General features: G+C 44.8%; 1 protein-coding gene across 2 annotated transcripts in view; it reads right to left on the bottom strand.

Moving 5' to 3' along the window:
* The window catches only part of MATN2 (matrilin 2), a 148,922-nt gene that overhangs the window by 87,721 nt on the left and 35,572 nt on the right, over nucleotides 1-25,629 (bottom strand). For both annotated transcript variants that reach the window (XM_053559061.1, XM_053559062.1), the window contains exon 3: nucleotides 2,458-3,027. In XM_053559061.1, coding sequence (XP_053415036.1) covers nucleotides 2,458-3,027 — 570 coding nt within the window. The remainder of the gene's footprint in view (nucleotides 1-2,457; nucleotides 3,028-25,629) is intronic.

Below are 25,629 nucleotides of genomic sequence, written 5' to 3'. Positions count from 1 at the left end.
GAAAGGAGGGATTTATAATTCCTGACATGCAGAGGCATGAAATGAGCAAGAGATTTTGAATCAGAAACAACTCCTGGCTGTATGTTTGTAGAAGATTCACTTAACCGGTGAACAGACCTATGAAATTGAGCAGTCTGACTCCCCTGCTTTTCCTGAGGATCAAATGCAAAAGTGTAAGGGAAAGTGCTTTATAAATGTTAGTTCCTGCGGTCTTGACTGTGCAGTTGGTAAAGAGGCCCTGGGGCCTCTTCAGCCTTTCAAGACAGTAGATGAGTCTGTGCAGCAGAGCCAGGTGGTCCAGGGAGAGACAGCAGCAGCTCCTACAGGGTGGATGGGGACGCCCGGGGGGGAATCATTTTGCAGGCCATAGGAACCAGTGAAATAATACCAGTGTTTTCTTAGAGCTTCCAGATTACAACAGATAATGGAGGAGAAAAAAAAATCACAAACTGCCAGGCTGGGCATAGTGGGCCACATCTGTAATCCTAGCATTCTAGAAGGCCAAGGTGGTAGGATCCCTTGAGCTCAGGAGTTCAAGACCAGGCTGAACAAGAGCCAGACCCATCTATACTAAAAACAGAAAAATTAGCCAGATGTTGTGGTGGATGCCAGTAGTCCCAGCTACTCAGGAGGCTGAAGCAGGAGGATTGCTTGAACCTAGGAGTTTGAGGTTGCTATAAGGTAGGTTGATGGCACAGCACTCTAGCCTGAGCAACAGAGTGAAACTCTGTCTCAAAAAAAAAAAAAAAATCCAAACTGCCTTTTAATTTTGCTACCTTGCCATAAAGCACACAGAGAAGGGTCTTGCATGGACAAGTCCACGTTCAGCTGCGTGGGTTCAGTCCTGTTGCATTGCTCTCACAGCTTTATTATCTTTTTCCATTGACTGATAAACTCCTCCATTAAAATTTCCCAGCACAAATGAATAAACTGTCAAAACTGTTACAGAACCAATTTCTCTTTTAATATTTCCAGGAAAGGGAGAATATAAATTCTGCAGAAGTCATTTAAAGTCATAAACCTTAAAAATGTTTGCAGTGTGTTCTACTCACTGAAGTTTCCCAGTTGACTTAAGCCACAGCACACCACAACACAGCCCCTCCACAGTGCCAGGGAAAGGGCACTGCTGAACATTGTCCAAGGGACATCGCAAAGAAAAAAGTTATTTTTCCTTCACGGCTTGATTTTTTAAAAATAAATCTTTTGACTGTGGAGTTAGGAATGATCAGTCTCTGCTTTTGGAGGTTAGTTCTCAGCAGGGGATTTTGTTTGACACATCAAAACCACACTGTTCTTCTTCCTCCCTGAGGTCTAGATTGTGGAGATCTAGGTTTTGTCACATTCTGAGAACTGGTCACCAGAGCCCCTGGGTGGCAGGTTCCCCCTCCTGCAGAACTGGTTCTTAGGCCCATCCTCCACTCACACACCAGGGAAGACTGGTCATTTCAAAACAGATGTTTCCTTTTATTTCTCCATCACAGATTTATGGTCGCTGGAGAGGGTCCACTGAGGGTGGACAAGGCAGGATGGGACACTGTCCATCAGGCCAGGATGCACATTTCCTGGGTTGGCACCCTGGGGGCCTGCCCTCCTGGAGGAGGGGACAAGAAGGCAGCTGTGAGAGGGAGGAAAATGGGGAGAAAAGAGAAAAGCAAGCTGCCCTGATGAGAAAAGTCAGGGCAGAAAATGAGGGGTGGGGATGAGGTGCCCAGGAAGAGTGTGGGAAGGAAAGGAGAGGGAAGCCTCATGGAGAAAGGGGTTAGAAAGTGAGAGAGGGAAGAGAACGCTTACAAAGAACACAGTTCAAGGACTTGGGGAGGCACCTTCCTGCTGAAGTTGGTGGGTGGCAGGGAGGCCTGCAAGTCCAACAGGTGGGAAGCTGCCAGGACCACAGCCTGGTCCTCCCTATACACTGGGCTTCTTTGTCAGTTGAGAAAATATCCACTGCTAGCACCACCATGGGGCAAAAACGCCTTGAAATTCCACACCACCCAAGCAGAAGTTATTGGTACTAATGCCCTCCCATCCCCGGCCCTCCTCCAACTCACAAATTTCCAACTTAGGAAATTCTAGGGCAGCTCAGAGTGCTGGAGGGAAACTGTCTATCCAACCTTACTGCTTCCACGGTTTGGGCTTACATGCCCCCTCCCCAGGGCAAATGTCCCAACCACCCTGGCCTAGGCTGGGTCCTGGGATTGTCCCTCTATCATGCCCTGAATTCTTCCTCCATTACACTGTCACACCTGTAGTTACTCATTTATTTGTGTAATTAGATTCTTAATATCTGTCTCCTTGGCCAAAGTGTGAGCCCCAAGAGCACTCTGTGTCTATGTTGGCCTTTGCTAAACACCCACTGGCAGCACAGAACATGGGACATGGTAGCACAGAAAGAGCACTTAAGATGAATGAATGAACCCAGTGACTCCCCTAGAAGAGCCACAGAGGGACGGGACTTACTGCACAGCTTGTTCTGGAACACGGAAGTCAGCGTCTCGATCTGGCTGAAGTTGGCCACCAGGAAGACATGGTCCTCGTGGGGCTCACTCCCAATGGCCTTCAGTGTGTTGAAGTCCACCTGGCCCACGCCAATGGCAAAGATTAGGATGCCTGTGTTCCGTGCCTTTGCAGCCACCTCGGCCACTGAGTCCTGTGGCCTCCCATCTGTCACAATCATTATGACCCGTGGCACATTCTCCCTCAGGGGTCGGGCCCCCTCTGCTTCTGAGAATGCGATGTTCAGGGCATACTGGATGGCCAGACCCGTCATGGTGCCTGTGGACAGATGCCGCATCCTCTTGACAGCACGCTCCACCTCGGACTTCCTCTTGAAGGTCTTGAGGGAGAACTCATTCTTGACAGTGCTGCCATATTGGAGCAGGCCCACCCGGGTGACGTCAGGACCAATGTCCAAGAATTGCAAGATGTCCATGATGAACTCCTTGACCTTTGCATAGTCGTGGGTGTTGACGCTGCGGGAGCTATCGATGATGAAGACCAGGTCTGCCTGCTTATTCTCACAGGTGCTCTCTGGGGAAAGAGGAGAGGCCAAACACATTAGAACAGAGTTAAGGATCCAGCACAGATGGGCTGTTATTGGAAATCCTGGGGCTGAGGCTTCACCAGTTTTCCTCCTCACTCAGGAAAATTATCAGGGTGCATGGCTGGAAGGTTGTGACTAATGGGCACAAACGGGATTCCTTTTTGCAAGATAAATAAACAGATTCATTTCTAGAAAGTCACCAATGCAGTTTTCAGATGGGCAAACACCTGACCAAGGTCAAAATTATTTTATGATTTACCACATGTAACTTTGCACTGAAGAGAATATAAAAGAAGCTTAGAACAGGGTTCAATGCCAAAGAGCTTATGGTCTACCTGGGGAGACTTAACTAATGGAAAGATGAAAGAATATCCAGTAAGAAACCGTGGAGTTCTGACAAGAGACGTTAAGGGGATAGAGATATTAGTGGGCTGAGGTCAAAGGGATGACCATGAGCTGGCCTTATGTGTTTGGACTGGAGGGAAAGAAGACATGAAGGAAACCCCAAGATGGAATGAATGAGGCGGGTAACAGGATCACGGAGGAGACCTCAAAGCAGGGGGAATATTAGGAGTTCCAAGCAGGAATTAGTTGGAGGGATGGCCTGAAGCCAGTTATAAAAGACTTTTCCATTCAGGCTGAGGAATCCGTCGGATGCCTCTGGTGATGGGGGATCTTAGCAGCATGTTGCATAACTTAGCTATATAATAAAAAGCCAGTTGGGTCTGGCAGTGGTTTCCAAGGTGGATGACCCCACACAGCTGTTGCACTAATCCAGTTGAGAGGAGGGCGCAGATCTTGTTCAGCAGTGGAAATGAAGAAAAAGGGATTTTTTTTGAGACAGAGTCTCACTGTGTTTTCCCTGGGTAGAGTGCCATGGCATCATAGTTCACAGCAATCTCAAACTCCTAGGCTCAAGTGATCCTCCTGCCTAGCCTCCCAAGTAGCTGGGACTACAGGCACCTACCACACACTAAGCTAGTTTTTCTATTTTTGGTAGACTTAAACTCCTGACCTCAAGCAATCTACCCACCTTGGCCTCCCAGAGGCTAGGATTACAGGCATGAACCACCATGCCCGGCCTAGAAAAAGGATTTGATCAAGACATAGTTCAGCAAATGACAGTTAAACTGGATAAAGGAAAATGTTAAGTCTCTCTCTAACCCCGTCACTACCATACTTATACCTTAAGCATCTAAGTGAGAAGGCTGTAAGAGGTTTGAGTCTGTAGATGACACTCATCCTCCATGTTTCTGGGATGAAGATGATATTCGATGAGAAGAGAGGCCTCTTGCCTCTTGCCTCTGCCTCAGGGACTGGAAGCTGGGTATTCCTAGTAGAGTTTCTCACACAATCTGAGCTACTGCCTGTAGCCAGGGTGAGTCCCTCCTCCCTCCTTCTCTTCCCCCTTCCTGGACTTTGCAGCTAAATCAGGATTTGAAAGGGATTAGAAAAGGGATCCCAAGTGTTTGCCCTAAATCCCAATTGCCACAGCTGCAAGATGGACAGAGAAAGCCAAAAATGAAACAGTGAAGCCAGTCACCGAGATGAGAAGTGGGACAGGCCTGTGAAGTCATCCTGTCCAGGCGGCCTTGCCAGGCTGTGACTCATCCCCGCCTGAACACCCACCCCATCACTGCGGACTCACAGCCTGGTGATGTTAGGAGAGGAGGCACCCCCAAAGCCAGGAGCCTGGCAGGGAAACCAAACTTCTGTCCCACCCATGTATAAGAGTGGGGCTGGGTGAATCTGAGGAGAGTTTCTCAAGACAGAGGGTCCAGAAACCACCTTTGAGCAATAAGAGTTATATGAAACCTAACATTTATAGGATGCGCTAAAATCTTTCTTCCGGAGCCCTTTGTCACTATGGTCTCATTTGATTTTCAAAACAAGTTTTGAGAAAACGGCTAAGATTATATACCCTTTGGGTAGATGGGAAAATGAAAGCACTGAGAATATGAAATTTTTCATAATTAAAAAAAAAACAAATTTAGATGCCAATATCCACCTCACAGGGTAAAAAGCCTGCGTACAGGGACCCCCACACGTGGTGGCTGTACGCACTGGCCGTCCTCTGCCCTCCCCGACTCCGGCCCCCTGCCTCAGTCCTCCCTTGTGTCCAGCCCTAGGCCAGTGGGGGCAGGGCTGCAACTATGGTTGTGTGGCTGGCACTGCCCACAGGCAGCAGCCCAAGGAAGCAAGTGGAACTGCAACCCAGCCGTGTGCTGAGTCCCAGGGGCCGAGTCCACACTAAGAAGCACCTGGAAGGGGTGTATTTCTAATTTTCACAAAGGTGCCTATGACAGCACACACAGTGAGAGTTAGATGGAGTCAGTCAGGTGAGGGCCGACATGACCCTGCTCATGTCGGGTTAGGTCGGGTTAGGTCCTAAGTGACCTTTACCTCGTGTCTCCCATTCTTGTTTTGTAAACTCAGCTTTACCCTAAAAGTGTATGCATGTTGAGTATAGGGCAATTGATTTGGAGATTAACTTTTGAATTTAAAATGTTGTTCTGGGTCATGGGTTCTATCAAGTATTACTTATTATGGGTCATAGGTTAGGGCAATTACTATTGCATAAGATAAGGGTTAGTACAGTTCTTGCTTTTAACTTTAATGTATGAAACTGTGATTTTGGACATGGAAGAACAGGACAGTCTTGAAGAGGCTACTCTCACTGTTCTCCAGAATTGCTGGCCTTCTGACAAATAAAATTTGTTGGACCTATCCCTGTCTCTGGGTATTGGCTGACAATGACAGGCGGGTGGAACCTCTTCATCTGGTAACACCTATCTATGGTTTAGTACATAGCCCTGGGTTGTCACAGTGAATGACAGATCTGCAGTTCCCAGGAAGGAGGACAAGAGTAGACATTCCTAGGACCCAAGCAGGCTTCTCTGGAGGAGTTTCACCTGCCCCATTCTTCATGTTTGAATCTACTACAGGGAGGATGAAACTCAATGATTTCTTTTTTTTTTTTTTTTTTGAGACAGAGTCTCACTATGTTGCCCTTCGTAGAGTGCAATGGTGTCACAGCTCACAGCAACCTCCAACTCTCCGGCTTAAGCGATTCTCCTGCCTCAGCCTCCCAAGTAGCTGGGACTACAGGCGCCCACCACAACGCCTGGCTCTTTTTTGGTTGTAGTTGTCATTGTTGTTTGGCAGGCCTGGGCTGGATTCGAACCTGCCAGCTCTGGTGTATGTGGCTGGTGCCTTAGCCTCTTGAGCTACAGGTGCCGAGCCAGTTTGCAACCTATTATGACCTTCCATGAATGACTTAATTTCTGGCCTGGGCCAGGTTTGAAACCACCACCCTTGGTGCATGTGGCTGTCACAGTAACCACTGTGCTACAGGCGCTGAACCGAAACTCAATGAAACTCTCTCAGTTAGGAGAACAAGGACTAGGCTTAAACACTGCCATGGAAAAGGATATTAATTAAAGCACCTTTGGAGGGAGGGAAGTACCCACAGAGCTGGCCCCTGAGAGCTCTCTGCCTTTGGAGATCTTTTTTTTTTTTTTTTTGTAGAGACAGAGTCTCACTTTATGGCCCTCGATAGAGTGCCGTGGCCTCACACAGCTCACAGCAACCTCCAACTCCTGGGCTTAAGTGATTCTCCCGCCTCAGCCTCCCGAGTAGCTGGGATCACAGGCGCCCGCCACAATGCCCGGCTATTTTTTGGTTGCAGTTTGGCCAGGGCCGGGTTTGAACCCGTCACCCTTGGTATATGGGGCCAGCGCCTCGCCGACTGAGCCACAGGCGCCGCCCTGCCTTTGGAGATCTTTGGAAGCAGGAAGTCCTCCTTGAACTGAATTTTTATTGTGGGTCTCTCTTAGTCATGGTGTCAATTTAAAGGGAAGCCTGTAAGTTCTATGGGGAATTATGCACTAAACTGGATTAGTTCCTGTCAAAACAAATGGATAATTTCCACAATGCCTGGACATTTACAAAAAGACCACAAAGGTTCGAAATGTTGTTGGAGATTCCAAGTGAGCTGTGATTCTGAGTTGAAAACACCAAGTCCTGGCACCCCAAATGACTGAATGTTCTTTAAGATGTTTCCTCAGCCCTCTTGGAGGCTCAGAACCACAGTCGCATAGCTTGTCCCTGGAAGGGCTACTTCCATGGTTCTCAAACTTGAATGTACATCCCAATTCCCTGGAGGACTTGATAAAAACTAAGAGCAGGCTGGGTGTGGTGGCTCATGCCTGTAATCCTAGCATTCTGGGAGACCACGGCAGGTGAATTGCTTGAGGTCAGGAGTTCGAGACCAGCCTGAGAAAAAACAAGACCCTATCTCTAAAAATAGCCAGGCAGCCAGGCCTTGTGATGGGTGCCTGTAGTCCCAGCTACTTGGGAGGCTGAGACAAGAGGATCCCTTGAGCCCAAGACTTCGAGGTTGCTGTGAGCTATGATGCCACCACACTCTACTCAGGGCAACTGAGTGAGACTCTTTCAAAAAACAAACAAAAAAACTAAGGTTAGTGGACCACACACTCCAGAGTGTCTGATTCAGTAGGTTTGCATTTCTAACAAGTTCCCCAGTGAAGTCAATGCTACTGGTCCAGGGACCACATTCCAAGAACCATTAGTCACGGAAATAGAAAGATCTCTGGAGAAGGAGATCTGGGAAGTCTTGACCTGACTATCTCACAGTGAATTTCCCAGGCTGAGAAATTAGTCTCATTCATCTTTGCAGCCATGCAGTTGAAAACACAGTTGAGTCTTCAGTCAATGTTTGTGGAAGTAAAAGGAATTCTGGTGGAAGAAACAAGTCTTCAGATAGAAGAGATTGAGTCAGAGCAGATAGTTCAAGAAGATAATGACAAACATAAAGTTGAAAAGTTCCAGAGTAGGTAAGGTCCTGCTAATAGAGTCATAGCTTCTAGGTCCCATATTTTTGCCATTTTAGAAGGGAACACAACTATGTTTGAACTTTTGATTCCTGGAAGCATAGACTAATAAAATGTTAGAGCTGGAGGGGCCCAAATAGAGTCCAACCACTCACTTTACAGAAAAAAATCAGAGGCTCAGAGAAAGGCCTCGTGGCTCCTCATGGTCAGACCTAGGACTACACTGATGCCTTTTCCACCATCTCATGGCAGGCACCCTTAAGAAATTCTCAGTACAGCTGGCATTGCAATATGAGCTTCACAAATACTTGGGAATGCTCTAAAATATTTGCTGTGAAGAGCCTTGCAGCTTCTCCACATGGAGATTGAGACATGTTTCCAGAGATGATTGAGAGATGTGTGTTCCTCTTATGCCAAACTTCACTTCTAAGGAAGGACATCCCTGTCTCCTTGGCCTGGAAGAAGAACATGCGATGACTTCCCTTCTCGCCTTTCATGACAGGACTCTCAGCAGTAGTTGGAAGAGAGTTGGACCCATAATAAAATGTCATCCCTCTAACCATAAAGTGATGATCTGGACACTGTCAACAGCACTTCCAGTACTATCAGCTTGACTCCAGAGTCCATGTATCGGGCACACGACTGCCTCTCCCCTTCCAGAGAAGGGGAGCTGAGCCAGGACAAGTTTAGGCAACACTCCTGCTCTAGCAGAATGACAGCATGCAACCCCAGGACTCTTTCCTCCCCTCAGCCTTACAGGCTTGTTGCTAATCAGCCTCTTCTGTCCTGGCTAATTTCAATCATGCTGTAATGATACAGTAAACAATCACCTTCCTGGAGAGGTCACAACAAATTTGGAGAAGGAAGGGATATGAATCCCCAGGATAAGAGTAAAATAATTTCATCTGGAGACCACGGGGGCTCTGAAATTCTAAGTAAAACAGTACTAGAGTCCTGGGATCCCAGGCCAGTCCAGCCTCTGCCACAATCTGTCCGAATAGACCTGTGCCTCTCCTTAACCTCTCTGACGTTTAGGCTCTTCCTCTGTAAAACGCAGGTAATAATACCTTAAAGGACAGTTGTGAGACACAAAAGAGAACATAATCATAATTTATAGCTAATATTTATTGAGCACTAAGTGAGCACCAATGTGTTACTTATTTTTTTCATACACCTTAAATGGTGACTGTGAAAAGGATTTTGTCCTTTTAGATGTGCCGTTTCCAGAATACGCAAGATGCACTAAGGCTGCACTGGCTCTCTGGGGTCAGCTCTTCCCTTGCCTGGAATCAGATCCTGAGAGCTATGGCCCAAACTTGCCTGCCTCCTGCCACCTGCTTCTCTCTTGCTAAATGCCTATTTGTATTTCTTTAAAAAAAGAAAGAAAAAACTTAATAAAATGATGAAAACAGATGCTTGCCTCCCTGAATAGCAGCAACCCAGTAAATCGAGCTGGGAGGCATTTACATCCTCACTTACTCGACAAGTGATCACAAAGAGCTCCGTATGAGCAGGGTCCCGGGATAGGGCAGGGTGGGACAGACAAGATGGAAAGACAGAGGTACGTTTCTTTGAGAGACCGTGGGGAAGAGGAGGAATACAGTCCAGACAAGGGGCAAATGCCCAGGGAAATGAATTTTAGAAACTGATGCTTCATGTCAATTTCCAGCAAAGCTCCCACAAGCAGCTGGTTTGTGGGCACTTAACAAGAGAGCCATGAAAAATTTAATGATATAAGTGGAAAAATGAAACTGTAACAGTTTTTAGGACAGTGGAAGAGTGAACAGATTAGGGAGCTACAGTATGATTTCCAGGCAGCATCAAAGGCCTATTTGGAGCTGGGGATCAGGAAATCCTTGAGATCCGTGAGACTAATCCATGTGGTTGTGTGTTTTGCTGCAGTCACGTTCAGTTGCACGGGTGTGTGGGGAAGCAGGCAGACAGAAGTGGGCTTTAACCAGGGTTACGTCATAGCCAAGTGAAAGCAATGATTCGGGAGAGGGGCAAAGGTCACGGGCAGAGTGACTAGAGTGATTCCCCATGGAATTAGAGCTGGGGAAGTAAGGACTAGAGGAACGGAGGGGATGAAGGACAGTTAAAAGATAGCAGGACCAATGGGTAGAAAGTCCAGATAAGGTCATAGAACAGTTGGAGCTGGAATGTTAGAAGGGGTGAGCTGGGAAGACAGGAGGTTTAAATTGAGATTATGGAGGGATTACAGTTGCCATAATCGCAGGGTCAAGATCAGAGCAGTGAGTGCCTAAGATATGGTGGAGGACAAGACTAGTACAGAAAAGAAAGCCAGAGCTATTAAAGGATGATTCACACGGACACTGACATCACCAAGAGCTATGACGAGAGCGATGCCCCAGAGCAGCAGTAAGCCAGGAGCTAAAACTGTTCTAGGACCGAGGATATTTTTAACTATCAAAGGGGAACCCTGAACATTATGAAACATGTTTTAAAACACAATTAACATTTCAGAAAGGGAAAGAGAAAAAACTAGATTACCAAGAGTTTAAAGGGACACTGAGGGAAAAAAAATTAAAGGTGTTTTATGTTAACAGAAAGAGAGGACCATGATCGTCATGAGCCACTAGGAGTTTAAGAGATTAAAAAACACACACACAAAATTTATCTTTTATTCCTAGATGGCACAGATTAGGAGGATCCAGGGAAAACTAGAGCTGGGTTCTAGATAGGCAGAAATGTAGATCCCACGTATGTAGAACAATCAGGTAGACCAGTTAGGTAGAGCTGGTCATTCAACAAACTCTGTGAATGCCTGTAGTGGTCAGGCTTTGCACACACAACAAAGGAAAGGTTCCCAGTGAAAGGCAATCATACAGACAAATAATAATAAGGTACAGTGAAGTAGGCAGAGGAGAAAGACAGTCTGCTGTTGTTGATGGACACACCAAGCCTGGCTGAAGGAGGTCACTGGAGACATGCGCAGAGAAGTTGTAGAAATGAGAGGGAGAATTGCTGACTATCTCTCTGGGACAAGCTTAGCCATGCCCCTTTTTTCAGTCCCTGGCAGACATTCTTAATCAATTCCAGCCTTCTCCCCTCAGCCTGGACCCAGTAGTGTTGGAATCCGGGATCCTTTCACGCGGCATTCCAGGTACCTGCAGACAATTCCCCAAAGCTGACGCTGGAAATAGAATCATCTGGCCAATCTGGCTTTAGAATCTGGTGCTCCACAACAAAAGCTGAAGGACTCAATTTCACCCATGTCTAAGAACTTCAATAAGGGAAAATTAGCTAATCATACCTGGCAGACACTGAGAAATGAGAAGGGCAGGTGGACAGGGCTGGCCATGTCAACAGTCAGCACGTGGGCTTGCACATGGAGCCGCCTGTAATATAGGAGGGCCCCACCTGGGTATGGGGTCAGAGCCAAAGAGACAGACAGGCAGTAAGGAATACTCTCCCCAACTGTGACAGAGGCGTGGATCCTCCACCAGAGGAAGACGGACTGACAGGAAAGGGAACCTCCCACCTCTGTGCTCAGTGAGCCTGTGCCCACACACGCCCAGGTGTGGCCCCTGCTGCTCTCGCAGGGGCCTCCAGACTGTGACTAGTCTCAGCGTTTATGGACGACCTGAAGCATATTTAGAGGTAGTTTGGACTCTCTTTGCTCTTGGCCCCCAGTACAACTTAACCTGTAATTCCCCAGTGTTTAGTGTACTCCAAGGCCGCTGTGTCCTTGCCCAGGCCTGGAAAGCCCATCATCGATTCTTCCCTCTCCAATTCCCATATTAGTCAGTCACCAGCTGCTGCATTACATCAGGCCAGACACTATACAGCGCACTTGATGAGCTGGGGCTTCCTTTGAATCAGTCACTCTCTAGTCACATCTTCCAAAAGAACCAGTGGAGACCACCCTAACAACTTGACTATATTATTAGGGAGACACCCATGACTACTTAAGGGGTCTGGGACCTATCCTGGACTAATTAGAAAATCATTTACCATCTAGTAACATTTTCCAAACATTTTTGCAAATTCTGGAGGCACTTGTGGTTCTCTCCACACCACTACATATGATGCTGGGAGGAATCTCTAATAAGCCAAGTAACAGTAAGGAACAGAAAGGATTTCTGAGGGCTAAAATAATGAGTTGAAGCTAACAAGAGGAAATGTAAATAGTATACAAGTCAAGCTGGGCACAGTGGCTCATGCTTGTAATCCTAGCACTCTGGGAGGCCAAGGTAGGTGGATTGCTTGAGCTAGGAGTTCAAGACCAGCCTGAGCCAGAATAAGACCTTGTCTCTACTCAAAATAAAAAAAAACTAGCTGGTGGTGCCTGTAGCTCAAGTAGGTATGGGGCCAGCCACATATACCAAGGCTGGTCATTCGAACTCAGCCCGGGCCTCCTAAACAACGACAACTGCAACAAAAAAATAGCCAGGCGTTGTGACGGGGACTTAGGAGGCTGAGACAAGAGAATCACTTAAGCCCAAGAGTTTGAGGTTGCTGTGAGCTGTGACTCCATGGTACTCTACCAAGGGTGACATAATGAGACTCTGTCTCAAACAAACAAACAAGCAAATAAAAACTAGCTGGGCATTGTGGCAGGCACTTGCAGTCCCAGCTACTCGGAAGGCTGAGGCAAGAGCATCTTTTGAGCCCAAGAGTGTGAGGTTGTTGTGAGCTATGATGATGCCACGGCACTCTACACAGGGCAACAGAGTGAGACTCGGTCTCAAAAAAAAAAATTAAAAAGAGAGAGAGAGGGAGGGAAGGAGAAAGGAATAAAGGAAAGGAGGAAGGGAGGGAGGAAAAGAAAGAGAAAGAAAGGTCAAGCCTGCATGTAGCATTCCAAATGAACTGTATAAACCACAGGAAGGCAGACGTCCGGAGTGACAGCTGGTCACATGATAAAATCTGGAGCCAGGATGGCAAATTCAAGCCTTGCATGTTGCTCCCTCGCCCCTGGTACCTGCAACAAACACCCCACACACACACACACCAACTGGAGGGGGCTTATGGAAAGAAACCAACATGGCACCCAGATGACGCTTCGCAATCACTCCTGCTCCACTCCTCCTCATCTATGCCCCAGTCATCTCATCAGTGACTTTTCTGACCAGGGGGAGAGACTCTTCCAAAAAAACAGATTTTTGTCTTCCTCTCTTTGCATCAGAACTTTCCTAGGAACGAATGTTTGGGGGAGTTTCATTGATCTGAGTCACAACAGCTGGAACTGGCAGCTTTAAGTTCCCAGTACAAATGGGCCTCAGGGAGCTTTTCCATCAAAGCAATTTCTTCAGAAGCTACCATCCTAAGGGTCACTAACAGCAAAGTTACTGACATCAAGGAGAGAATGAACTCATGAACTCACACTCAATGCACCCAACTGCCTGTCTGTAGTTGCCTGCTCACCATCCTCTCTGTGAGGGATGCCCTCCAGTGCCTCTTCAGCTGAAGACTCAGCCCTGTGGTCAGCTATTTTGAAAACCTTTTCTTGATGGGCTCCCCTCCACGGGCCTAAATGGCCTTCCTCTGAGCTCCTGGTACCCTGTCTACCTCTATCTGAGCACTTCCCTGCCAGCATCTCACACATGGAGCAACCTGGCCACAAGCAGCATCTTCAGTAAGTCCCCAGTAGCCAGCATTGCACCAGGCCCTTAGATGCCCTGTCGTCCTTGCTCCTTCCCTCTGGTGTGCACATGTGGGTCGGGGTGGGGGGGAAGGCGGGGAGAAAGGCTGGAATGGGCCAGGAAAGCTGGTTAGCAGGGGTGCAATAAAAAACAGGCTACGGCAGGGATCCTCCACAACTTGGTGACACGAGAAGCACCTGGAGGACTTATTTAAAATGCTGAATCCTTACACAGCTATGATTTAATAAAAAAAAAAAATAATAAAAATAAATAAAATAAAATGCTGAATCCTGAGCAGCATGCTAGAGCCAATGACTCAGAATCTCTAAGGTGAGACCCAGGAATCTGCACTTAAAATTGTTCCAGGTGATTCTTAGGCACAATATATCTGAGAGCTTGGTCCTTGGGGCCATGTGAGCCTAGAGAGACCATCTGCCAAGAGTCTAGAAGAGAATATGGTGGCAGGGCACTCCTTTCCTGTGTTCCAGAACTTACATCCCCAAAACAGGACCTTAGAGGGCTGTGTTCCTAAAGGAATTTATAGAGACAGCTGAAATTTGAGCTGGTGTCAACCCAGGATCCCAGTCCCATTCTCCAGAACCCTCTTAAAACAACAACAAAACTCAACATGGCATTGCCAAGCGTACTTTGCATAGAAACTTCCCATGTGTATCTCTGTGGGCAGATGGCATCCCTCCTAAAAGGGTGTCTCTCGCCCAGCACACTCACCTTCTTGGTAACAGCTGTATAAGTGTGCATAGACAAAGCCTGACAATTCTGAAATCTCAGCTTTTGTCTTAAAAATATGGGACTGCACATATTGGATTCTCCCGTGTCTCCCAATGTAAACATTCTGTTCCATTGTCAGCTGACAATGTTTACATTGGGAGACACGGGAGAATCTTGGCTTTCAGCTGGGTTCAGAAAATAAAGAAGGTAGGCAGCATTATTACCCCACTTATAGATGAGGAAACTGAGGTCTAGAGAGGTTAAATAACAAGTCCTAGCTAATCAGGGGCTAGTGAGTGGTGGTAGAACAGAGATTTAAACCCTGAATTAGGCCAGGTGCACTGGCTCATGCCTATAATCCTAGCACTTTGGGAGGTCGAGGCGGATGGATTGCCTGAGTCAGGAGTTTGAGACTAGCCTGAGCAAGAGAGACACCCTGTCTCTAAAAATAGCCAAGCATTGTGGCAGGTGACTGTAGTCCCAGCTACTAGGGAGGCTGAGGAAAGAGAACCGCTTGAGCCCAAGAGTTTGAGGTTGCTGTGAACTATGACGCAATAGCACTCCACCCAGGGGACAAAGTGAGACTGTCTCAAAAAAATAAAATAAAATAAAAATAAATCCTGCATTTGTCTGACTCTAATATCTGCCACTTCTCACTCCAGGACTGGCCTCGTATGAAGAGTTTCCATTTAATAGGAAAACGTTGCAGAAGAGCTCCTTTACCCTTTCAAATACCCGATAACACATTAACTGGCAGCTGAGACTAGAATGAGGCCCAGGAGATAAACCTCAACTCAAGACACTCCCCTAAATGCAAATGTCCCCACTCCACCCTCTTCCCTGGGCCAGTGCCCTGACCCCAGAGATTCACCTGTTGTACCCACCAGGCAGAGATGACAGTAAGCCCAATTAGTCACTGAACATGCAGTGATGTCACCCCACAAATACTTACGGTAGCTACTGACTTGCAAGCCCCATCAAACCATAAGACACCTCTGAGGCCATGCCTGGGCTTTATTCATCTTCATTTTATTGATAACCTGGCTCAGAGCTGGCACATAAAAGGCAGTGAACCAAAGGCATCACAAGCAAAATATAACACTTGGTTCTGTAGGGATGTTGACATTTAGAAGACACAGCGCCTGGTCTCAGGAGGGTCACAGTCCAGGGGTGGTTGACACAAGTACACAGGTGACTACAGAGCAAGGCAGGGTAAGATGCCTAACCCTAGATCACAAAGAGCAGTTGCTAGAGATTGTACTTCTGAATGAGGAAGCGTGAACCCAATAATGATATGAGCAAATACATGCTCTTCCTCCTGGCCAACTACCGGGCAAAAAAGTAACAAATACATCCAGATGGAGCTGATTTCGGTGGTCTGCCCCCCATATACCCTGTTTTGAATACTTGGTTAAAAAGAAAAAAAGGCAGCAGATGACTGAGGAAAGGGAATTTGTGGCTGGCTGGGCTCCCTGTCCCGCCGGAGTCGGCCCGGTGCGCTGCTCCTGCTGAGTGTTTTCTGTCTTGGACCCACCTGTCCCAGTGAGCTGGTGACATGCATCAGATGCTCTTCAAGGTGCCACGGGCTGTGTGCTTCTCTCAAGAATGCACGAGTACAGGCTGAATGTCAGCCTGCTTTCTGCCAATTCTGATACCCACAGGCAGAACCAAAGTTCACAGACGAAAGTTGGGATTTTGGAATTGTCAGGTTTGCTCTATGTCTGCTTAAACAGCTGTTTAAGGGTGTCTGCAGAGCAGAGAGAGATGAGTGTGCTGGGAGAGAGACGCTTTCAGGATGGATGCCAGCTGCCCACAGAGATACACACGGGGAAGTTTCTGTGCAAAGTACGGTTGGCAATGCCATGCTGAGTTTTGTTGTTGTTTTAAGCAGGTTCTGGAGAATGGGACTGCATCTTTGGGTAGGGATGTGCTCTATAAAGCAGAGACACTGGCCAGTGGGGCTCTGAGGGATCCTGGGCTAACACCAGCTCAAATTTCAGCTGTCCCTACTGACTGTCATAAATTCCTTTAGGAACACAACAGCCCTCTAAGGCTTGCAGGAAGTGTGCACCAAAAAGCCGGCAAAATGGAAAAGGAAAAAAAAAAAGAAGGAAAGGAAAAACACGCCACATCACACCAGTCTCCTCTAGTAACTGTTACATGAGCTGAAAGAAAAGAGACAGCGTATGAGGTTCAACAACTGTGGTTTCCAGAACCATGGACAATTTTCTTTGCAACAGAGCCAAAGAGAAAGCTGCCCTGGTTTAGTCCTGGAGAAAACAGTTTCCAATGAACTGAATTTCCTTGCGAGGTAAAGCAGTTTGCTCCAGTCTTGTTAAAAAAATGGCCCTCAAGTCCTCACCCGCAGTTTGCTGTAGTCTTTTTCTTATTTGATAAAGAGAAGTATAAATAAGTCCTGAAATAGTCAATGGTTTTAAGACCGTTTTTAAAAAAATGATATGAGCTGACTGAATATGTACAGAAAAAAATTTGTTCTCTATCAAACCCCCTCTCACCACCCTTCTTCCTTTCTAAAATTAAGAAATGACCCATATCTTAAAATGTGACACACACCTGCCCCCAATACAAGATAGTACAGAAAGCACTGGGAAAGCAAGGTGATTTCTGCCATCTGCAAAGTAGAAAACAGCATACACAGTTTTAAAAAGCAAACCCACATGAGCCTTTTAACTTAATAAATTGAACAATTGCCTCATCTGCTTTCTGAGAGTTCTGCAGGAAGCCAGGTGCAGAGCAGAGTGACCTGTGAACAGCAACGCAGGGCTGGACTTCGAGGGAAGAGAGGCAGGAGGAGCAGGCCCCAGGAGGTCACCCTCGCTGACACAGGGTCACGGGTCCTTCCCCTGAAGGAGAGAGTGCAGGTGTACAGGGAGGAAGGGGCTAGCTCTCAGCCCCTGTGCCAGCAAGGGCAGAGTTGGTCTTTGGAGATCCTTCCTGCATCATCCCGGCTTGGTTGGGTTGTGCAAACATTACAGGAACCCCCTCTTCATGCTTGGTGCTGGGATACAGTCCGAGAACCAGCCTCAGCAGCCTGGGAGGAGCTTATAACCTTGTGGAGAAGACAGAGTTGTAAGATTCAGGAAAAACACAAGCAACTAGAAAGTAGGGGAAAGCACCAATCCCATAATGGAGGACAGAGGTGGAGGGGGACTCCTAAACAATGCAATGAGTGTTACATTATTATTATGTTATTTTAGCATGAGAAGATGTTGGCCAAAGAGTTGCAGTGGGCATTCGGGCAAAAGGTGCATGTGCAGGTGATGCAGTAAGGCTGGGTCCTAAAGGCCATATGGGTGGGCTGCAGGTGCCTCCCTTCATTAGGGAGCCAGTGGGGAGCACCAAAGGGTTTTAAATGTATTTGTCCTACCTGAGGGCTCTGGACTCAGCTTCACTGCCTCATCCCTGGCCCAGTCCAAAGTCAGTCCCTCCAGGATGGTCCCCACCTCCGCTTTCCCTCCCATCCAAATTCCTAGCCTAGTCTCAGGTGTTAATTGATATTGCCCTATGTATTTACTAATAGAGAAGGCACCAGAGAGAATTTTAAGGCAGCTCCTTTGTCTTTAGAAGTTGCACTTCTACCCCTTTTTTGTCTAACTCTGGACTGAATCTACCTGCAGGACTGGGGGAGGTAGTGGGAGAGATAATTTAGGTCAGTGACTGGGCCTTTTCAACCCATCCCTCTTTGGTGTCCAACTCCTCTATTTAGTTAATCCAAATATCAAATGAAATATTGATTGGCTGTCAACTGGCACTCAGCGTGAACTTCTACCTGTCCCTACAAATCTCCCAGTACTATGGAAGCTAAGAGGAAAAAATCCACATCTCCCAGACTCTCTTGCAGCTATAGGGTTCTGGGTAAGAACTAGGTAACCCCAATTAGATACATTCACAAAGGTTGAGGTGAGGTGAGGTGGTTACTGTCTCTGCTGGCAATCAAGATTGTAGAAAGCCAGTTAGTTGTAGCAGCCAGGCTTAGGGCGCTGGGGTCTGCTCCCCAGCTGCTTACATGTCAGTTTGGTGGCAGGAACATCCTGACCACACTGCTGTGCTCTTGTGTGGTGTCCCCAGACTCCTGTGCCTCCTGCCCATCTGACAATCATGTCAGCACCTGATTCCACGTATTAAATCCTTCTCTGCCTAAAATACCTTGACCTCTTTGTTTCCTGCCCTGGACTGGTGCTGACAGTCCTCATCCTATCTGCCTTCCTGATGCTCCACCCACCCACCGTGGTGGAGTAGAATCCTCCTGCTGAGGACTGCCAAGTGTGCTGGAGTAGAGAAGCACAACTGGGCACGCTCAGTCCTGTCCCTCAAGCTTACCTGAAGGCCTCGCCCTCCACGCTTTGGGAACAGTGAAGCTGAGCCTCCTCCCTGCCCCAGACATCTGCGTGTCTACCCTCATCCTTCCTCTGCAGCACCGCCCCAGGAATAAACCTGGGCTTATTCCCCGATTTGCTAGGAAACTGTGAACACTCTGATACAATGCTTCATTTCCTCCATTCGGATTTAACTTGGCCTGCGTTTAACTCCCTAAACACACTAGGACAGTAAATTACACAAAAGGAAAACTACTGAGCCAGTGATGTGTTTCCTCAGCACTCAGGGCTTGGATTCTGCACTCTAGCTGCTCCTTGACTCCATCAAGCTTAACGCCCAATGTTAGGGTTGCTATGGAAGCCACAAATAACATTTCAGGAGTCTCTCATAGCCTTGGTGACTTTGGTTTCTAGGCTGTTCTACAAATAGACTTTCTTGCAGCTGATTGTTAAGATGAAGGCCAGTTAATAAGACAGGAATTTTAATAAATTGAATGGTATTTCTTTAAGACCCGGTAATAGTGGAGTTCTTCAGTTCTTTCCCGCTTCCAGAAGCTCTGGTGCTTTTTACTATTTCTGTATATCCTATCTTACCACTGGGGGAAAAAAAAAAAAAAGACCCAGTAATAGCAAGGCACTTAGGATCTGCAAATTCTAAGGTTGAAAAGGGACTTGAAATGCCAGATTAAAATTCCCTATTTCACAAAGAGAGAAGACCAGGCAGGTTCATGGTGAAGCCTGCCTATGTTCCCTTCACCATACACGGAATAAAGTTTTTAAATGCCTAAATAAAATGCAACACCCACTAGGATGACTATTATTTTTAATGGAAATTACCAAGTTTGGTGAAGATGTAGAGAAATGGGAACCCTTGTGCATTGCTGGTGGGAATGCAAAATGGGTACAGTCACCGGGGAATACACTTTGGTTGCTCCTCCAAGAGTTAAATATAGAATCACATTTCCTAGCAATTCCACACCTGGGTGTTCTTCCAAAAGAATTGAAAGCAGGGATTCCAATTCCAGATCTTGTATGCCAATGTTCATAGCAGCATTATTCATAAGAGCCAAAAGATGAAAGCAACCCAAGTATCCATTGATAGATGAATGAATAAATAAAATGTGGTATATACACACACCAAAAAAATGTATGCATACTTTCAGCAAGGAAAAACTGTATTAAACTTGTTGATACTGAACATACACTGATAACAAAAGACAGATGCAAGTCACATTGAGAACCTATTGTAATTGCAGAAGTCAAATGTGACTTGAGTGTTACAAATTTAATACAGTGTTTTTTCCTTTCTTAAAATGTGTATACATTTTTTGGCACCTGCATGTGTATAATGAAATATTATTCACCCATTAAAATGAAGTTATGATACATGCTACAACATGGATGAACCTTGGAAATGTTATGCTAAATGGGAAAAGTTAGACAGCAAAGGATAAACATCATATAATTCTTTTTTTTTTTTTTTGAGACAAGAGTCTCACTATGTTGCCCTCCGTAGAGTGCTGTGACATCACAGTAACCTCAAAGTCTTGGGCCTAAGTGCTTCTCTTGCCTCAGCCTCCCAAGTAGCTGGGACTACAGGCGCCCACCACAACACCCGGCTATTTTTTGGTTGTAGTTGTCATTATTGTTTAGCAGGCCTGGGCCGGATTTGAACCCGCTAGCTCCGGCGTATGTGGCTGGCACCCTAGCCACTGAGCTACAGGCGCCGAGTCTAGAATAGGCTAATTCTTAGAGACAGTAAGTAGAATAGAAGTTACCAGAAAATAGAGGAGGCAGAAATGGGGAGTTATTGCTTAATAGGTACAGAGTTTCTATTCGGGATCATGAAAAAATTCTGTACCTATTAAAGAGTATTCTATGGAAAGTAGAATAGAAGTTACCAGGAAATGGGGGAGGCAGGAACGGAGAGTTATTGCTTAATAGGTACAGAGGTAGACAGTACAATTACACAACATTGCAAATGTACTTAATGCCACTGAATGTAATTTATAAATGGTTAAAAGGTTTAATTTTATGTTACCTATCTTTTACTGCAAGAAACAAGTAAATAAATGCAAAGAATTAGAAAGAAGGCTATTTGAACCGCAATTACTAATATATCGAAAAGAAAAAAACAAATTTGGAATATAGTACACATGTACTTTTTTTATTGTTAAATAACAGCTGTGTACATTAGTGCAATGAAGGGGTACAATGTGCTGGTTTCATATACAATCTGAAACATTCCAATCAAACTGTTCAATGCAGCCTTCATGGTATTTTCCTAGTTATTGTATGTAGACATTCGTATTCTGCCTTTAGTAAATTTCGCCTGTACCAATTCCAAAATGCACCGTAGGTGTGGCCCCAACCATCACCCTCCCTCGACCCTAAACTCCTTCTTCCCTTCCCCTTCCTTGGCCCCTTCCCCATAGTCTTGTGCCATAATTGAGCTATAGCCTTCATGTGAAAGCCACAATTTAGCTTCATAGTAGGGCTGAGTACATTGGATACTTTTTCTTCCATTCCTGAGATACTTTTCTTCCATTCCTGGATACTTTGTTCCAGCTCCATCCATGTAAACATGAAAGAGGTAAAGTCTCCATCTTTCCTTAAGGCTGCATAATATTCCATAGTATACATGTACCACAATTTGCTAGTCCATTCGTGGCTCGATGGGCACTTGGGCTTCTTCCATGACTTAGCAATTATGAATTGGGCTGCAATAAACATTCTGGTACAGATGTCTTTGTTACATTGTGATTTTTGGTCTTCTGGGTATAAACCTAGTAAAGGAATTACAGGATCAAATGGCAGGTCTATTTTTATGTCTCTAAGTATTCTCCAAACATCCTTCCAGAAGGAACGTATTAGTGTGCATTCCCACCAACAGTGTAGAAGTGTGCCCTTTTCTCCACATCCACGCCAACATCTCTGGTTTGGGAATTTTATTATGTGGGCTATTCTTACTGGGGTTAGGTGATATCTCAATGTACTTTTGATTTGCATTTCTCTGATAATTAAGGATGATGAGCTTTTTTTCATGTGTTTATAGATTGTGTGTCTGTCTTCTTTAGAGAAGTTTCTCTTCAAGTCCCTTGCCCACCCTGAGATGGGATCACGTGTTCTTTTCTTGTTAATATGTTTGAGTTCTCTGTGGATTCTGGTTATTAGACCTTTATCAGAGGTATAACCTGCAAATATTTTCTCCCATTCTGAGGGCTGTCTGCTTGCTTTACTCACTATGTTCTTGACTGTGCAGAAGCTTTTTAGTTTGATCAGGTCCCAGTAGTGTATTTTTGATACTGCTTCAATTGCCTGGGGAGTCCTCCTCATAAAATATTCACCCAGGCCGATTCCTTCAAGAGTTTTCCCTGTACTTTCTTCAAGTATTTTTATAGTTTCATGTCTTAAGTTTAAATCTTTTATCCAGTGAGAGTCTATCTTAGTTAATGGTGAAAGGTGTGGGTCCAGTTTCAATCTTCTACAGGTTGCCAGCCAGTTTACCCAGCACCATTTGTTAAATACGGAATCTTTTCCCCACTGAATGTTTTTAATTGGCTTGTCAAAGATCAAATAACAGTAAGTAGCTGGATCCATCTCTTGGTTCTCTATTCTGTTCCAGACATCTACTTATCTGTTTTTGTGTCAATACCATGCTGTTTTGATCACTATTGATTTATAGTACAGTCTCAGGTCTGGTAGCGTGATTCCTCCTGCTTTAGTTTTCTTGCTGAGTAGTGTTTTGGCTATTCGAGGTTTTTTCTGATTCCATGTAAAACGAAGTATTATTTTTTCAAGATCTTTAAAATATGACAATGGAGCTTTAATAGGAATTGCATTAAAATTATATATTACTTTGGGTAGTAAAGACATTTTAACAATGTTGATACTTCCCAGCCATGAGCATGGTATGTTTTTCCATTTGTTAACACCTTCAGCTATTTCTTTTCTTAAAGTTTCATAGTTCTCTTTGTAGAGATCTTTCACGTCCTTTGTTAGGTATACTCCCAAATATTTCATCTTCTTTGGCACAACTGTGAAAGGAATAGAATCCTTGACTGTTTTTTTTCAGCTTGGTTATTGTTGGTATATATAAAGGCTACAGATTTATGGGTGTTGATTTTGTAGCCTGAGACATTCCTGTATTCCTTGATCACTTCTAGAAATTTTGTAGTAGAATCCCTAGTGTTTGCCAGATATACGATCATATCATCTGTGAAGAGTGAAAGTTTGATCTATTCTGAGCCTATATGGATACCCTTGATCGCCTTTTCTTCCCTAATTGCAATGGCTAAAACTTCCATTACAACGTTAAAGAGCAATGGAGACAATGGGCAACCTTGCCTGGTTCCTGATCTAAGTGAAAATGATTTCAATTTAACTCCATTCAATACGATATTGGCTGTGGGTTTGCTGTAGATGGCCTCTATTAGTTTAAGAAATGTCCCTTCTATACCAGTTTTCTTAAGTGTTCTGATCATGAAGGGATGCTGGATATTATCAAAAGCTTTTTCTGCATCAATTGAAAGAATCATATGGTCCTTATTTTTTAGTTTATGTGCTGAATTACATTTATAGATTTACGTATATGGAACCAGCCTTGAGGCCCTGGGATAAATCCCACTTGGTCGTGGTATATAATTTTTTTGATGTGTTGTTGGATTCTGTTTGTTAGGATTTTATTCAGTATTTTAGCATCAATATTCATTAGTGATATCGGTCTATAATTTTCATTTCTTGTTGGGTCTTTCCGTGGTTTGGGGATCAAGGTGATGTTTGCTTTGTAGAATGTGTTGGGTAATATACCTTCTTTTTCTGTATTTTGGAAGAGGTTTAGTAATACAGGTAGTAGTTCTTCTTTAAAGGTTTGGTAGAATTCTGACGTGAAGGCATCTAGTCCTGGCCTTTCTTTTTAGGGAGATTTTGTATAGTTAATGCTATTTCAGAACTTGATATAGGCCTGTTCAACATTTCCACTTCGTTCTGGCTAAGTCTTGGTAGGTGGCGTGCTTCCAGGTATCGGTTGATTTCTTTCAGATTTTCATATTTCTGAGAGTAGAGTTTCTTGAACCCTGTTTCCCCAAAAATAAGACAGTGTCTTATTTTTAGGTGTGCTCCCAAAGATGCGCTAGGTCTTATTTTCAGGGGATGTCTTATCTTTCCTGTAAGTAGGTCTTCTTTTCGAAGGATGTCTTATTTTCGGGGAAACAGGGTAGTATTGGTTAAGGATTTTTTGAATTTCTGAGGGGTCTGTTGTTATTTCATCGTTACCATTTCTGATTGATGAAATTAGAGATTTTACTTTTTTTTCCTGGTTAGGTTGGCCACAGGTTTATCTATTTTATTGATCATTTCAAAAAAGCAACCTTTACATTTATTGATCTCTGGTATAATTCTTTTGTTTTCAATTTCATTTAATTCTGCACTGATTTTGGTTATTTCTTTTCTTCTGCTGCGTTTGGGGTTGGAGTGTTCTTCCTTCTCCAGTTGCTTGAGATTTCCCATTAAGTTATTAACTTACTCACTTTCCATTTTCTTGAGGAAGGCTTGCAATGCTATAAATTTCCCTCTTAGGACTGCCTTTGCAGTATCCCAGAGGTTCTGGTAATTCGTGTCTTGATTGTTGTTTTGTTCCAAAAATATGGTGATTTCCTTCTTAATCTCATCTATAACCCATCTATCCTTCAGCATGAGGTTGTTTAGCTTCCATGTTTTTGTATGGGTATGCAGGTTCCTGTTGTTATTGAGTTCAACTTTTATTCCATGATGGTCTGAGAAGATGCAAGGGATAATTTCTATTGTTTTAAATTTGCTGAGGTTAGATTTGTGGCCTAGGATGTGGTCAATTTTGGAGTATGTTCCGTGGGCAGATGAGAAGAATGTGTATTCAGTTTTGTTGGGATGAAATGTTCTGTAGATGTCTGTTATGTCCAGATGTTGAATGGTTAAGTTTAAATCTAAGATTTCTTTGCTTAGCTTCTTTTTGAAGGATCCTTCCGGCACTGCTAAAGGGGTGTTAAAATCTCCAACTACTATGGAACTGGAGGGAATCAAGTTGCTCATGTCTTTTACAGTTTCTCTTATAAATTGAGGTGCATTCTGGTTGGGTGCATAAATATTAATAATTGAGATCTCATCATATTGAGTGTTACCTTTAACAAATATGAAGTGTCCATCCTTATCCTTCCTTATTTTGGTTGATTTAAAGCCTATAGCATCTGCGAATAGGATTGCAACACCTGCTTTTTTCTAGTTTCCATTTGCCTGGAATATAGATGACCATCCCTTCAACTTGAGTCTATATCTGTCTTTTACTGTAAGATGCGATTCTTGCATGCAGCAGATATCTGGCTTGACTTTTTGTATCCAGTCAGCCAACCTGTGCGTCTTTAGAGGACAATTTAAACCATTCACGTTATTGAAAATATTAATAAACCTTTCGAGAGCCCAGGGGACATTTTTAATCCTTCTGCGACTGTGGAAGTTGGAATTTGATCAAAATTTTCTGGGTGGGTTTACTTTTGTGGTGGAGGATTACGCTGGTCTTTATGGAGAATAGGTCTGAGAATATCCTGGAGAGCTGGTTTAGTTACGGCAAATTTCTTCAACATGTAAATGTCATTGAAGTATTTAATTTCTCCGTCATAAATGAAACTTAGTTTAGCTGGGTACAGGATCCTGGGTTGAAAGTTATTTTGTTTTAGGAGATTAAAAGTCGAGGACCATCCTCTTCTAGCTTGAAAGGTTTCAGCAGAGAGATCTGCAGTTATTCTAATATTCTTGCCCTTGTAGGTGATGGTTTTCTTTTGCCTGGCTGCTTTCAGAATTTTCTCCTTCATATTAACTTTAGTGAAATTGATTATGATGTGTCTGGGGGATGTCTTGTTTGGGTTGAGTCGTGCTGGAGTTCTGAAACTGTCTGCTATCTGAATTTCAGAATCTCTTGGCATGTCTGGAAAGTTCTCTTTCATAATCTCCTGGAGAAGAGACTCTGTGCCTTGTGAAGCCACTTCGTCACTTTCAGGGATACCTATAAGACAAATACTGGTTTTCTTCTAATT

The sequence above is a fragment of the Nycticebus coucang genome, chromosome 13 (assembly GCF_027406575.1).
Source record: "Nycticebus coucang isolate mNycCou1 chromosome 13, mNycCou1.pri, whole genome shotgun sequence".
In the NCBI taxonomy this organism is placed as follows: domain Eukaryota; kingdom Metazoa; phylum Chordata; class Mammalia; order Primates; family Lorisidae; genus Nycticebus; species Nycticebus coucang.
The sequence above is the reverse complement of the archived record's forward strand: the minus strand, read 5'-3'. Positions and strand labels throughout refer to the sequence as shown.